Source organism: Macaca thibetana, chromosome 14, assembly GCF_024542745.1.
Source record: "Macaca thibetana thibetana isolate TM-01 chromosome 14, ASM2454274v1, whole genome shotgun sequence".
Classification (NCBI taxonomy): domain Eukaryota; kingdom Metazoa; phylum Chordata; class Mammalia; order Primates; family Cercopithecidae; genus Macaca; species Macaca thibetana.
Genome location: NC_065591.1, coordinates 109,874,942 through 109,891,028, shown reverse-complemented (window position 1 = coordinate 109,891,028; position 16,087 = coordinate 109,874,942). Strand labels below are relative to the sequence as shown.

The following is a 16,087-nucleotide window of genomic DNA, read 5'->3' as shown; positions in this document are numbered from 1 at the left end:
GTCTGATCCGGTCTGATCCGGTCTGGTCTGGTCCAGTTTGGTCCGGTCTGATTGGGTTTCGTCCGGTCTGATCCGGTTTGGTTCGGTCTGATCCGGTTCGGTCTGATCTGATCTGGTCTGATCCGGATCCATCCGGTTTGATCCGGTCTGATCTGGTCTGATCCGGTCTGGTCCAGTTTGATCCAGTCTGGTCCGATTTCGTCTTTTCTGTCCGGTTTGGTCTAGTCTTATCTGGTCTCGTCTGGTCTGGTGCGGCCTAGTCTGATATGGTCTAGTCTAGTCTGATATGGTCTAGTCTGGTCCGATTTTGTCTTTTCTGGTGCGGTTTGGTCTAGTCTTATCTGGCGTCGTCTGGTCTGGTCCGGTCTCGACTGATATGGTCTAGTCTACTCTGGTCCGGTTTGGTCAAGTCTGATGTGGTCCGGTTTAGTCTGGTCTGGTCCGGTTTGATCCGGTCTGATCTGGTTCGATCCGGTTTCATCCGGTTCAAACCGGTCTGATCCGGTTTGATCCGGTTCGATCCGGTTTCAGCCGGTTTCATCCGGTTCCATCCGGTCAGATCCGGTCTGACCCGGTTTGATCCGGTTCCATCCGCTCCGATCCGGTTCGATCCGGTTCTATCCGGTCTGATCCGGTTCCATCCAGTCTCCGATCCGGTTCGATCCGGTTCTATCCGGTCTGATCCGGTTCCATCCAGTCTCCGATCCGGTTCGATCCGGTTCTATCCGGTCTGATCCGGTTCCATCCAGTCTTATCCCGTTCGATCCGGTTCCATCCGGTTTGATCCGGCTCCATCAGGTTCCATCCGGGTTGATCCGGTCCGATCTGGTCTGATCCGGTTTGATCCGGTCTGAGCCGGTTCTATCCGGATCCATCCGGTTTGATCCGGTTTGAACCGGTTCCATCCGGTTTGAACCAGTTCCATCCGGTTTGATCCGGTTTGATCCGGTTTGAACCAGTTCCATCCGGTTTGATCCGGTTTGAACCGGTTTGATCCGGTTTGATCCGGGTTGAACCGGTTTGATCCGGTTTGAACCGGTTTCACCCGGTTTGAACCGGTTCCATCCAGCTTGAACCAGTTCCATCCGGTTTGATCCGGTTTGAACCAGTTTCATCCGGTTTGATTCGGTTCCATCCGGTTTGATCCGGTTTGAACCGGTTTGATCCGGATCGATCCGGTTTGAACCGGTTTCACCCGGTTTGAACCGGTTCCATCCGGTTTGATCCGGTTTGAACCGGTTTGATCTGGTTCCAACCGGTTTGAACCGGTTTCACCCGGTTTGAACCGGTTCCATCCAGCTTGAACCGGTTCCATCCGGTTTGATCCGGTTTGAACCAGTTTCATCCGGTTTGATTCGGTTCCATCCGGTTTGATCCGGTTTGAACCGGTTTGATCCGGATCGATCCGGTTTGAACCGGTTTCACCCGGTTTGAACCGGTTCCATCCGGTTTGATCTGGTTTGAACCGGTTTGATCTGGTTCCAACCGGTTTGAACCGGTTTCACCCGGTTTGAACCGGTTCCATCCAGCTTGAACCGGTTCCATCCGGTTTGATCCGGTTTGAACCAGTTTCATCCGGTTTGAACCGGTTTGATCCGGATCGATCCGGTTTGAACCAGTTTCATCCGGTTTGAACCGGTTCCATCCGGTTTGATCCGGTTCGAACCGGTTTGATCTGGTTCCAACCGGTTTGAACCAGTTTCGCCCGGTTTGATCCGGTTCCATCCGGTTTGATCCGGTTCCATCCGGCTTGAAGCGGTTCCATCCGGTTTGATCCGGTTTGAACCGGTTTGATCCGGTTCCAACCGGTTTGAACCGGTTTCACCCGGTTTGAACCGGTTCCATCCGGTTTGATCCGGTTTGAACCAGTTTCATCCGGTTTGAACCGGTTTGATCCGGATCGATCCGGTTTGAACCGGTTTCACCCGGTTTGAACCGGTTCCATCCGGTTTGATCCAGTTTCATCCGGTTTGATCCGGTTCGAACCGGTTTGATCTGGTTCCAACGGGTTTGAACCGGTTTCACCCGGTTTGAACCGGTTCCATCCGGTTTGATCCGGTTTGAACCGGTTTGATCCGGTCCCATCCGGTCTGAGCCGGTTCCATCCGGATTGAACCGGTTCCATCCGGTTTGATCCGGTTTGAACCAGTTTCATCCGGTTTGAACCGGTTCCATCCGGTTTGATCCGGTTTGAACCAGTTTGATCCGGTTCGATCCGGTCTGAGCCGGTTCCATCCGGTTTCATCCGGTTCGAACCGGTTTGATCTGGTTCCAACGGGTTTGAACCGGTTTCACCCGGTTTGAACCGGTTCCATCCGGTTTGATCCAGTTTCATCCGGTTTGATCCGGTTCCATCCGGTCTGATCCGGTTTGAACACCCGGTTTGATCCGGTTCCATCCGGTTTGGACCGGTTTGATCCGGTCCCATCCGGTCTGAGCCGGTTCCATCCGGTTTGATCCGGTTTGATCCGGTTCCATCCGGTTTGAACCGGTTCCATCCGGTTTGATCCGGTTTGAACCAGTTTCATCCGGTTTGAACCGGTTCCATCCGGTTTGATACGGTTTGAACCGGTTTGATCCGGTTCGATCCGGTCTGAGCCGGTTCCATCCGGTCTGATCCGATTTGAACCGGTTTGAGTTTGAACCGGTCCCATCCGGTTTGAGCTGGTTCCATCCAGCTTGAGCCGGTTCCATCCGGTTTGATCCGGTTTGATCCGGTTTCAACCGGTTAGATAGAGTTTGAACTGGTCCCATGTGGTTTGAGCCAGTTCCGTCCGGTTTCACCCGGTTTGAACCGGTTCCATCAGGTTTGATCCGCTTTGATCCGGTGTGATCCGATTCCATCCGGTTTGAACTGGTTTAATCCGGTTCCATCCGGATTGAATAGGTTCCATCTGGTTTGATCCGGTTTCAACCGGTTACATCGACTTTGAACTGGTCCCATCCGGTTTGAGCCGGTTCCGTCCGGTTTGAACCGGTTTGATCCGGTTACATCCGGTTCCATCCGGTTTCATCCGGTTCCATCCGGTTTGATCCGGTTTGAACCAGTTTGATCCGGTTCGATCCGGTGTGAGCCGGTTCCATCTGGTATGATCCGGTTTGAACCAGTTCAATCCGGTTTGATCCGGTTACAAGCGATTTGATATGGTTTGATCTGTTCCCATCCGGTCTGAGCCGGTTCCATCCGGTTTGATCCGGTTTGAACCGGTTTGATCTGGTTCCAACCGGTTTCAACCGGTTTCATCCGGTTTGAACCGGTTTGATCCGGATCGATCTGGTTTGAAGCAGTTTCATCTGGTTTGATCCGGTTTGAACCGGTTTGAAGCGGTTTCATCCGGTTTGAACCGGTTCCATCCGGTTTGATCTGGTTCGATCCGGTTTGAGCACGTTCCATCCGCTCTTAGCCGGTTCCATCCGGTTTGATCCGGTTCGAACCGTTTTGATCTGGTTCCAACCGGTTTGAACCGGTTTCACCCGGTTTGAACCGGTTCCATCTGGTTTGATCCGGTTTGAACCGGTTTGATCCGGTTCCATCCGGTCTGAGCCGGTTCCATCCGGTTTGATCCGGTTCGAACTGGTTCCAACCGGTTTGAACTGGTTTCACCCGGTTTGATCCGGATCGATCCGGTTTGAACCGGTTTCACCCGGTTTGAACCGGTTCCATCCGGTTTGATCCGGTTTGAACCGGTTTGATCCGGTTCGATCCGGTCTGAGCCGGTTCCATCCGGTTCGAACCGGTTTGATCTGGTTCCAAAGGGTTTGAACCGGTTTCACCCGGTTTGAACCGGTTCCATTCGGTTTGATCCAGTTTCATCCGGTTTGATCCGGTTCCATCCGGTCTGATCCGGTTTGAACACCCGGTTTGATCCGGTTCCATCCGGTTTGATCCGGTTTGACCCGGTTTGATCCGGTTTGAACCGGTTCCATCCGGTTTGATCCGGTTTGATCCGGTTTGATCCGGTTTGAACCGGTTTGCTCTGGTCCCATCTGGTCTGAGCCGGTTCCATCCGGTTTGATCCGGTTCGAACCGGTTTGATCTGGTTCCAACGGGTTTGAACCGGTTTCACCCGGTTTGAACCGGTTCCATCCGGTTTGATCCAGTTTCATCCGGTTTGATCCGGTTCCATCCGGTCTGATCCGGTTTAAACACCCGGTTTGATCCGGTTCCATCCGGTTTGATCCGGTTTGAACCAGTTTCATCCGGTTTGAACCGGTTTGATCCGGATCGATCCGGTTTGAACCAGTTTCATCCGGTTTGAAACGGTTCCATCCGGTTTGATTCGGTTTGAACCGGTTTGATCCGGTTCGATCCGGTCTGAGCCGGTTCCATCCGGTTTGATCCGGTTTGAATCGGTTTGATCCGGTTCGATCCGGTTTGATCCGGTTCGAACCGGTTTGATCTGGTTCCAACCGGTTTGAACTGGTTTCACCCGGTTTGATCCGGTTTGAACCGATTTGATCCGGATCGATCCGGTTTGAGCTGGTTCCATCCGCCTTGAACCGGTTCCATCCGGTTTGATCCGATTTGAACCAGTTTCATCCGGTTTGATCCGGTTCCATCCGGTTTGATCCGGTTTGAACCGGTTTGATCCGGATCGATCCGTTTTGAACCGGTTTCATCCGGTTTGAACCTGTTCCATCCAGTTTGATCCGGTTTGAACCTGTTTGAACCTGTTCCATCCGGTTTGATCCGGTTTGATCCGGTTCGAACCGGTTTGATCTGGTTCCAACCGGTTTGAACCGGTTTCACCCGGTTTGAACCGGTTCCATCTGGTTTGATCCGGTTTGAACCAGTTTCATCCGGTTCGATCCGGTCTGAGTCGGTTCCATCCGGTTTGATCCGGTTCGAACTGGTTCCAACCGGTTTGAACTGGTTTCACCCGGTTTGAACCGGTTCCATCCGGTTTGATCCGGTTTGATCCAGTTTCATCCGGTTTGATCCGGTTCCATCCGGTCTGATCCGGTTTGAACACCCGGTTTGATCCGGTTCCATCCGGTTTGATCCGGTTTGACCCGGTTTGATCCGGTTTGAAACGGTTCCATCCGGTTTGATCCGGTTTGATCCGGTTTGATCCGGTTCCATCCGGTCTGAGCCGGTTCCATCCGGTTTGATCCGGTTCGAACCGGTTTCATCCGGTTTGAACCGGTTTGATCCGGATCGATCCGGTTTTTGAACCGGTTTCACCCGGTTTGAACCGGTTCCATCCGGTTTGAGCCGGTTCCATCCAGCTTGAACCGGTTCCATCCGGTTTGATCCGGTTTGAATCGGTTTCATCCGGTTTGAACCGGTTTGATCCGGATCGATCCCGTTTGAACCGGTTTCATCCGGTTTGAACCGGTTCCATCCGGTTAGATCCGCTTTGATCCGGTTCGATCCGGTCTGAGCCGGTTCCATCCGGTTTGATCCGGTTCGAACCGGTTCGATCTGGTTCCAAGCGGTTTGAACCGGTTTCACCCGGTTTGAACTGGTTCCATCCGGTTTAATCCGGTTTGATTCGGTTTGAACCGGTTTCATAAGGTTTGAACCAGTTCCATCCGGTTTGATCCGGTTTGAACCGGTTTGATCCGGATCGATCCGGTTTGAACCGGTTTGATCCGGATCGATCCGGTTTGAACCGGTTTGTACCGGTTTGATCCGGATCGATCCGGTTTGATCCGGTTTGAACCAGTTTCATCCGGTTTGATCCGGTTCCATCCGGTTTGAACCGGTTTCATCCGGATCGATCCGGTTTGAACCGGTTCCATCCGGTTTGATCCGGTTTGAACCGGTTTGATCTGGTTCCAACCGGTTTGAACCGGTTTCACCCGGTTTGAACCGGTTCCATCCAGCTTGAACCGGTTCCATCCGGTTTGATCCGGTTTGATCCGGTTCCATCCGGTTTGAACCGGTTTCATCCGGATCGATCCGGTTTGAACCGGTTTGTACCGGTTTGAACCGTTTCCATCCGGTTTGATCCGGTTTGAACCAGTTTCATCCGGTTTGATCCGGTTCCATCCGGTTTGAAACGGTTTCATCCGGTTTGAACCTGTTCCATCCGGTTTGATACCGTTTGAACCGGTTTGATCCGGTTCGAACCGGTTTGATCTGGTTCCAAACGGTTTGAACCGGTTTCACCCGGTTTGAACTGGTTCCATTTTGAACCGGTTTGAACCGGTTCCATCCGGTTTGATCCGGTTTGAACAAGTTTCATCCGGTTTGATTCGGTTCCATCCGGTTTGATCCGGTTTGATCCGGATCGATCCGGTTTGAACCAGTTTCATCCGGTTTGAACCGGTTCCATCCGGTTTGAACCGGTTCCATCCGGTTTGATCCGGTTTGAACCGGTTTGATCTGGTTCCAACCGGTTTGAACCGGTTTTGACCCGGTTTTTGAACCGGTTCCATCCAGCTTGAACCGGTTCCATCCGGTTTGATCCGGTTTGAACCAGTTTCATCCGGTTTGATTCGGTTCCATCCGGTTTGATCCGGTTTGAACCGGTTTGATCCGGATCGATCCGGTTTGATTCGCTTCCATCCGGTTAGATCCGGTTTGATCCGGTTTGAACCGGTTTGATCCGGATCGATCCGGTTTGAACCGGTTTCACCCGGTTTGAACCGGTTCCATCCGGTTTGATCCGGTTTGAACCGGTTTGATCTGGTTCCAACCGGTTTGAACCGGTTTCACCCGGTTTGAACCGGTTCCATCCAGCTTGAACCGGTTCCATCCGGTTTGATCCGGTTTGAACCAGTTTCATCCGGTTTGATTCGGTTCCATCCGGTTTGATCCGGTTTGAACCGGTTTGATCCGGATCGATCCGGTTTGATCCGGTTTGAACCGGTTTGATCCGGATCGATCCGGTTTGAACCGGTTTCACCCGGTTTGAACCGGTTTGATCCGGTTCCATCCGTTTGATCCGGTTTGAACCGGTTTGATCTGGTTCCAACCGGTTTGAACCGGTTTCACCCGGTTTGAACCGGTTCCATCCAGCTTGAACCGGTTCCATCCGGTTTGATCCGGTTTGAACCAGTTTCATCCGGTTTGATTCGGTTCCATCCGGTTTGATCCGGTTTGAACCGGTTTGATCCGGATCGATCCGGTTTGATTCGGTTCCATCCGGTTTGATCCGGTTTGAACCGGTTTGATCCGGATCGATCCGGTTTGATTCGCTTCCATCCGGTTAGATCCGGTTTGAACCGGTTTGATCCGGATCGATCCGGTTTGAACCGGTTTCACCCGGTTTGAACCGGTTCCATCCGGTTTGATCCGGTTTGAACCGGTTTGATCTGGTTCCAACCGGTTTGAACCGGTTTCACCCGGTTTGAACCGGTTCCATCCAGCTTGAACCGGTTCCATCCGGTTTGATCCGGTTTGAACCAGTTTCATCCGGTTTGAACCGGTTTGATCCGTTTGAACCGGTTTCACCCGGTTTGAGCCGGTTCCATCCGGTTTGATCTGGTTCCAAGCGGTTTGAACCGGTTTCACCCGGTTTGAGCCGGTTCGAACCGGTTTGATCTGGTTTGAACCGGTTTGAACCGGTTCCATCCGGTTTGATCCGGTTTGAACCAGTTTAATCTGGTTTGAACCGGTTTGATCTGGTTCCAACCGGTTTGAACCGGTTTCACCCGGTTTGAACCGGTTCCATCCAGCTTGAACCGGTTCCATCCGGTTTGATCCGGTTTGAACCAGTTTCATCCGGTTTGAACCGGTTTGATCCGGATCGATCCGGTTTGAACCAGTTTCATCCGGTTTGAACCGGTTCCATCCGGTTTGATCCGGTTCGAACCGGTTTGATCTGGTTTGAACCAGTTTCATCCGGTTTGATCCGGTTCCATCCGGTTTGATCCGGTTTGATCCGGTTCGATCCGGTCTGAGCCGGTTCCATCCGGTTTGATCCGGTTCGAACCGGTTTGATCTGGTTCCAAGCGGTTTGAACCGTTTTCACCCGGTTTGAACCAGTTCCATCCGGTTTGATCCGGTTTGAACCGGTTCCATCCGGTTTGATTCGGTTTGAACCGGTTTCATCCGGTTTGAACCAGTTCCATCCGGTTTGATCCGGTTTGAACCGGTTTGATCCGGATCGATCCGGTTTGAACCGGTTTGTACCGGTTTGAACCGTTTCCATCCGGTTTGATCCGGTTTGAACCAGTTTCATCCGGTTTGATCCGGTTCCATCCGGTTTGAAACGGTTTCATCCGGTTTGAACCTGTTCCATCCGGTTTGATACCGTTTGAACCGGTTTGATCCGGTTCGAACCGGTTTGATCTGGTTCCAAACGGTTTGAACCGGTTTCACCCGGTTTGAACCGGTTCCATCCGGTTTGATCCGGTTTGAACAAGTTTCATCCGGTTTGATTCGGTTCCATCCGGTTTGATCCGGTTTGAACCGGTTTGATCCGGATCGATCCGGTTTGAACCGGTTTCACCCGGTTTGAACCGGTTCCATCCGGTTTGATCCGGTTTGATCTGGTTCCAACCGGTTTGAACCGGTTTCACCCGGTTTGAACCGGTTCCATCCAGCTTGAACCGGTTCCATCCGGTTTGATCCGGTTTGAACCAGTTTCATCCGGTTTGAACCGGTTTGATCCGTTTGAACCGGTTTCACCCGGTTTGAACCGGTTCCATCCGGTTTGATCCGGTTCGAACCGGTTTGATCCGGTTTGAACCGGTTTGAACCGGTTTCACCCGGTTTGAGCCGGTTCCATCCGGTTTGATCTGGTTCCAAGCGGTTTGAACCGGTTTCACCCGGTTTGAACCGGTTCCATCCGGTTTGATCCGGTTTGAACCGGTTTCATCCGGTTTGAACCAGTTCCATCCGCTTTGATCCGGTTTCAACCGCTTTGATCCGGATCGATCCGGTTTGAACCGGTTCCATCTGGTTTGAATCGGTTTGATCCGGCTCGATCCGGTCTGAGCCGGTTCCATCCGGTTTGATCCGGTTCGAACCGGTTTGATCTGGTTCCAACCGGTTTGAACCGGTTTCACCCGGTTTGAACTGGTTCCATCCGGTTTGATCCGGTTTGAACCGGTTTCATCCGGTTTGAACCAGTTCCATCCGCTTTGATCCGGTTTCAACCGGTTCGATCCGGATCAATCCGGTTTCATCCGGTTTGAACTGGTTCCATATGGTTTGATCCGGTTTGAACCGGTTCGATCCGGTCTGAGCCTCTTCCATCCGGTTTGATCCGGTTTGAACCCGTTTGATTCAGATCGATCCGGTTCGAACCGGTTCCATCCGGTATGAACCGGTTCGATCCGGTTCCATCCGGATTGAACCCGTTCCATCCGGTTTGATCCGGTTTCAACCGGTTAGATATAGTTTGAACCGGTCCCATCCGGTTTGAGCCGGTTCCATCCAGCTTGAACCGGTTCCATCCGGTTTGATCCGGTTTGAACCGGTTTGATCCGGATCGATCCGGTTTGAACCAGTTTCATCGGGTTTGAACCGGTTCCATCCGGTTTGATCCGGTTCGATCCGGTTTGATCCGGTTCGAACCGGTTTGATCCGGTTCCAACCGCTTTGATCTGGTTCCAACCGGTTTGAACCGGTTTCACCCGGTTTGAACCGGTTCCATCCGGTTTGATCCGGTTTGAACCAGTTTCATCCGGTTTGATCCGGTTCCATCCGGTTTGATCCGGTTTCAACCGGTTTGATCCGGACCGATTCGGTTTGAACCGGTTCCATCCGGTTTGATCCGGTTTGAACCAGTTTGATCCGGTTCGATCCGGTTTGATCCGGTTCGAACCGGTTTGATCGGTTTCCAACCGGTTTGAACCGGTTTCACCCGGTTTGAACCGGTTCCATCCGGTTTGATCCGGTTTGAACCAGTTTCATCCGGTTTGATCCGGTTCCATCCGGTTTGATCCGGTTTCAACCGCTTTGATCCGGATCGATCCGGTTTGAACCGGTTCCATCCGGTTTTAACCGGTTTGATCCGGTTCGATCCGGTCTGAGCCGGTTCCATCCGGTTTGATCCGGTTCGAACCGGTTTGATCTGGTTCCAAACGGTTTGAACCGGTTTCACCCGGTTTGAACCGGTTCCATCCGGTTTGATCCGGTTTGAACCAGTTTCATCCGGTTTGATTCGGTTCCATCCGGTTTGATCCGGTTTGAACCAGTTTCATCCGGTTTGAACCGGTTCCATCCGGCTTGAAGCGGTTCCATTCGGTTTGATCCGGTTTGAACCAGTTGCATCCGGCTTGAACCGGTTCCATCCGGTTTGAACCAGTTTCATCCGGTTTGGTCCGCTTCCATCCGGTTTGATCCGGTTTGGACCAGTTTCATCCGGTTTGAACCAGTTCCATCCGGTTTGAACCGGTTTGATCCGGTTCGATCCGGTCTGAGCCGGTTCCATCCGGTTTGATCCGGTTCGAACCGGTTTGATCTGGTTCCAACCGGTTTGAACCGGTTTCACCCGGTTTGAACCGGTTCCATCCGGTTTGATCCGGTTTGAACCAGTTTCATCCGGTTTGATCCAGTTCCATCCGGTTTGAACCGGTTTGATCCGGATCGATCCGGTTTGAACCGGTTCCATCCTGTTCGAACCGGTTTGATCCGGTTCCATCCGGATTGAACCCATTCCATCCGGTTTGATCCGGTTTCAACCGGTTAGATATAGTTTGAATCGGTCCCATCCGGTTTGAGCCGGTTCCATCCAGCCTAAAGCGGTTCCATCCGGTTTGATCCGGTTTGAACCAGTTTCATCCAGTTTGAACTGGTTCCATCCGGTTTGATCCGGTTTGAACCGCTTTGATCCGGTTTTATCCGGTTTGATCCGGTTTCATCCGGTTAGATCCGGTTTGAACCGGTGTGATCCAGTTCCCTCCGGTTTGATCCGGTTTGAACCGGTTTGATCCGGTTTCCGTTTCCATCCAGTTTGATCCAGTTTGAACCGGTTTGAACCGGTTTGATCCGGTTTGAACCGGTTTGATCCAGGATAGATCCGGATCAAACCGGATCAGACCGGATCACACAGGGTCAGACCGGATCAAACCTGACCAGACCAGACCAGACTAAACCGGACCATATCAGACTGGACTAGACCATATCAGACTAGAACGGACCAGACCAGACGAGAGCAGATAAGACTAGACAAAACCGGACCAGAAAAGACGAAATCGAACACACCGGATCAAACTGCACTAGACCGGATCTGACCGGATCAGACTGGACCACCGGATCGGACCTGATCAGACCGGATCAGACCGGATCAGAATGGATCAACCCGAATCAGACTGGATCAGACCGGATCAGAATGGATCAACCCGGATCAGACCTCATCGAATCGGATAGAACCGGATCAGACCAGATCAAACCGAATCGAACCAGATCAAACCGGATCAGATCGGATAGAACCAGATCAGACCGGATCACACCGGATCAGACCGGATCGAACCAGATAGAACCAGATCGGACCGGATGGAACCAGATCAAACTGGATCAGACCGGATGCAACCGGATCGAACCGGATGGAACTGGATCAGACCGGATCAGACCGTTTCGAACCGGATTGAACCAGACCAAACTGGATCGAACCGGATGGAACCTGATCGAACCGGATCCGGATCAGACTGGATGGAACCGGATCAAACTGGATGGAACTGTAACAAACCGGTTAAGATCGGATGGAACCGGATCAAACCAGATGGGACCGGATCAAACTGGATATAACCAGTTCAAACCGGATAAAACCGGATGGAACCGGATCAAAACGGATGGGCCCGGATCAGACCGGGTCTAACCGGATGAAGCCGGATGAAACCGGATCAGACCGGATCAGACCGGATCAGACCGGTTCAAACCAGATGGAGCCGGAACAAACCAGAAAAGACTGGATGGAACCGGATCAAACCGGATCAGACCGGATTCGATCCGGTCTGATCCGGTCTGGTCCAGTCTGATCCGGTTCTATCCAGTTCGATCTGGTCTGATCCGGTTTGATCCGGTTTGATCCGGTTTGATCCGGTTCTGTCTGGTTTGGTCCGGTCTGATCCGGTTGGTCTGATCCGGTTTGGTCCAGTCTGATCCGGTGTGGTCCGGTTTGGTCCAGTCTCATCCGGTTTGATCCGGTCTGGTCCGGTTTGGTCCGGTTTGGTCCGGTCTGGTCTGGTTTGGTCTGGTTTGGTCTGGTCTGGTTTGGTCTAGTCTGATCTGGTCTCGTCTGGTCTGGTTTGCTCTCGTTTGGTCTTGTCTGGTCTGGTCTTGTGTCCTTTGGTCTAGTCTTATCTGGTCTCGTTTGGTCTGGTTTGGTCTGGTCTGGTCTCTTTGGTGGAGAGGAGGAAGACTGGGTGGAGCAGGTTCGGGAATCAGTCAGGAGTTCAGTTTTCAGATGAAGAAAACGAGGCTAGGGGGGTTCAATTACCTGCCCAACATTGCCAGCTAGTTAGTGACAGTTAAATCCCGTACTTGAAATTCAGACTATCTGACTCCAAACGCTTCTCACCATCTAAGAGGTATCATAGGGAGGTTCTTAATTTTTTGTGGGTGAGTAAAGGAGGTCTAGAAAGAGGCAATGGAATTTTCTTCTGGTAATTTCGGGATCAAGTCACCACTCAAACTTGAGTGTTATGGGCTCCAATTCTGATTTGTTCCCGAACTTGTGTGAGCACATCTGCGGGAGGGCATGTGAGGGGTGGGGGAGAGGGCCCCTTATGTGTGCCCTAGCCTGATGGATGCCATGCTCTGCCTCTCCAGCTTCCTGCTGCAGGCCTGGGGAAGGCTGGGGGTCTGGGAGTGGATGTGCCCCAGATGCCAGGGGGTGGAGTCTACATGGCCCTTGTACTGCCACGGTGCTCGACTCCAGGTAACCCTTGCTCCCTTTGTGCCTTCCCTTTCCTCCCTACTCGGGCCACACAGTGGAAGAAGTGGACAACACAGTGACACTCATAATTCTGGCTGTCGTGGGCGGGGTCATCGGGCTCCTCATTCTCATCCTGCTGATCAAGAAACTCATCGTCTTCATCCTGAAGAAGACTCGGGAGAAGAAGTGAGTTGACCTGGAGCACACTCCTGTCCTCCCAGCAGCCCACCACCCTCTCATCTACCCCCATCAGCTTTCAGCCTTCCACCTGCCTCCTCATTCCCCCCATTCCCATTCCTACCGCTCTCTGTTCTATCCCTGCCACCCCCACCCCATCTCTCAGTCCCCCTCCTCGCTTTCTTTCTTCCCCATCCTCCCAATGTGTATTTATTGAATATGTTCAATTCATTGAATACACAAACGCCAGCCACCTACTCTTCCTCATCCCACTGTCTTCCTTCCCGTCCCATTAGCCTCTCTTTCCATTTGTACCACCCAACTAAGAGCCTTACCAAAGGACTCAGGGAGCCTTTGAAAAAATCAGAGAAAATATAAGATTTCATGTACAGAGACTCTAAAATGGGAAGACCCTTCTAGGGAGATGGGAGTGAAATTCTTCTGTTAGGAAATTCTGAAACTTCAGTAGGGGGTGATTTTTTAAAAGTTTGAAATGGCAGCTATGGCCTCCCAGGGAGCCCTAGGAAAAGTTCAGGTATAAAAATAGACATCTATAAGGGGAAGGGGAGGGAGGATAGGGAGGTACGGAGGGTACAACCCTCAAGCCTAGAGTTTTTGGAACAGTATCAGACAGGCTCCAGAGCAGCATGTGGTGAACGTTGCAAAACTAGAGCAGGGAAAAGGCATTTGAAAGTTGTGTCCTGAGCAAGATAGATGTGACGAGATGGCTTCCCATTGGAACAGAGAGGGTGATGGTAACCACGAGATCCAGAGAAGGGAGAAATGCTCTGCTCTGCTCCTGTTTGCTGAAGCATTCTGCTCTGCTGAGAAGAGGGAATTCCTCTGGAAAGGGCAGAACTTACTCTGGAAAGAGGGAGTGGAAGTTGGAGGTAGGGAGGGGATGTACAGGTAGCAACACTGGGGCTGTGGACCAGGGGAGGACCCCAGAACTGGTTTGTTGATGAAGAGCTCCAGGGTTGTCTGCCTGCCTTGTGGCCAGAGGCTGTGAGGGTTTTGGTGATCTTGTGAGGGGCCAGAAGTGTGGAGCTTGACTACGTTCTGTTTTTAATAACCAGTCTTACTATCGATGGATGGAGAACATATTTGTCAATATATGGTTTACAAGCACCTAGAAAAGACAACAGTGTTCCTTCAGAGTCACAGTGAGTTGTGTTTTTTTTTTTTTTTTTTTTTTTTTTTTGAGACGGAGTCTTGCTCTGTCCTCCAGGCTGGAGTGCAGTGGCTGGATCTCAGCTCACTGCAAGCTCTGCCTCCTGGGTTCACGCCATTCTCCTGCCTCAGCCTCCCAAGTAGCTGGGGCTATAGGAGCCCGCCACCTCGCCTGGCTAGTTTTTTGTATGTTTTAGTAGAGACAGGGTTTCATCGTGTTAGCCAGGATAGTCTCAATCTCCTGACCCAGTGATCTGCCCGTCTCGGCCTCCCAAAGTGCTGGGATTACAGGGTTAAGCCACTGCACCCAGCCCACAGTGAGTTTACTAAAAACAAAACATGCTAAGCTGGATGTGCGTGCCTGAAGTCCTGGGCACTGCGGTGGAGGAGGGACACACTGAAGTCGGAGCATGTCCAGCTCAGGGCAGTCAGGGTGGAACGGCTCCCAGGAGATGTCTTCCCATCTGACCATCTCTCCTTCCTGCTGTCTTCTGCTCCATCCCACCAAACTCTGCCCAGACCTGGCTTGAAGCCAAACCCACTGCCTGCTCTGCCCCTTCCATGGACTCTGTTCTTCTCTTAATACCGCTGGTCACAGAGAGCTCAGGGAGGAAGGCGTAGGGGGCCTGGGGAGAGGGACTCCGTCCTCACCATACTTCTTGCTGGCCTGGACCCCTCCCCCTGCTGTGGCACAGCCTGGGAATGGACCCCTGGGAACAGCACCTGGTGCCTTTTGCTTTCTGCCATGTTGAGACAACTAGGTGACAGCTAAGCTTTATTGAGAACTTTCTTTTTTTCTCTTTTTGAGACAGTCTCACTCTGTTGCCCAGGCTGAAGTGCAGTGGCACGATCTCAGCTCACTGCAACCTCCGCCTCCCAGGTTTAAGTGATTCTCCTGCCTCAGCCTCCCTAGTAGCTGGGACTATAGGCACGTATTATCATGCCTGGCTAATTTTTGTATTTTTAGTAGAGACGGGGTTTTGCCATGTTGGCCAGGCTGGTCTCGAACTCCTGACCTCAAGTAATCCGCCTGCCTTGGCCTCCCAAAGTGTTGCGATTACAGGCATAAGCCACTGCTCCTGGCCAGTTGAGAACTTTCTACATGCCAGACACTGTTCTAAGTACTCATTTCTGCTTCCAGCAACCCCATGCAGAAGGTGTCATCCCTACATCTATTTCACAAATGAGGGAACTGAGGTACAGAGAGGTTAGGTGACATGGCCTCTGGCTACCTTAGCTCTGCAGAAGGCCAGGGAGAGGCATAGGGCTGGGTGCAGGGCCCACGGCTCCCACCACAGTTCTCCCCCTACTCTTGCTCCTCTCCTCACCACTGTCCCCTCTCTCTCCCTCTCTAGGAAGGAGTGTCTCGTGAGCTCCTCAGGGAACGACAACACGGAGAACGGCTTGCCTGGCTCCAAGGCGGAGGAGAAACCACCTTCGAAAGTGTGAGCCCTGCTTCGGGCTAAGCAGCTACAGGGAGCCCCCTTTCTGATGACGAAACTAATGCTTGAGCCCCGTCCGTAGAACCCATGTGCCTGAGACATCTGCTGCTTGGCTCAAACTGTAGTCTTTCCGGGCACAAGAAACCGGAGTCCTGCCCAGCCTGCCCATCCCCTTCCCAGTCAGGGCTCCCCAGGGACAAGGGATGGCCAGGGGAGGGGGTCTGCGGAAGATTCAGGAGAAAGAAACGAGAGGCTAGGGTGGTGTTGAGGGGCTGGTCCCCTGACACCTGGGCAGATGGGGTCTCCTTCGGTCTCCCCACCCTGCACAAGCAGGGCGTTGGTTTTCCTCCAGGCTTCTCTTCACAGGGGACTGGGAGGATCCGTGAGGGCTGTCCTAAGAGCTGGGCCCTGGAGATGGGGTGTAGGAAGAGGTGGCTTCCTTTGGAGGTGGGAGTGAGCTGGAGGACTCTGGAAAAGACCTGGGGTAGGAGTTGATGGGGGCAGGCCCACAGTGAGAATCTG

The 16,087-nt window shown here is 52.4% G+C and overlaps 1 protein-coding gene across 1 annotated transcript in view; it reads left to right on the top strand.

Moving 5' to 3' along the window:
- Window positions 1-16,087, top strand: part of SCN4B (sodium voltage-gated channel beta subunit 4) — a 28,080-nt gene that overhangs the window by 10,532 nt on the left and 1,461 nt on the right. The window contains exons 4-5 of the mRNA XM_050758446.1: window positions 12,833-12,962; window positions 15,479-16,087. The exon at window positions 15,479-16,087 is cut by the window's right edge and continues 1,461 nt beyond it. Of these exons, the coding sequence (XP_050614403.1) occupies window positions 12,833-12,962; window positions 15,479-15,572 (224 nt within the window). The 3' untranslated portion in view covers window positions 15,573-16,087. The remainder of the gene's footprint in view (window positions 1-12,832; window positions 12,963-15,478) is intronic.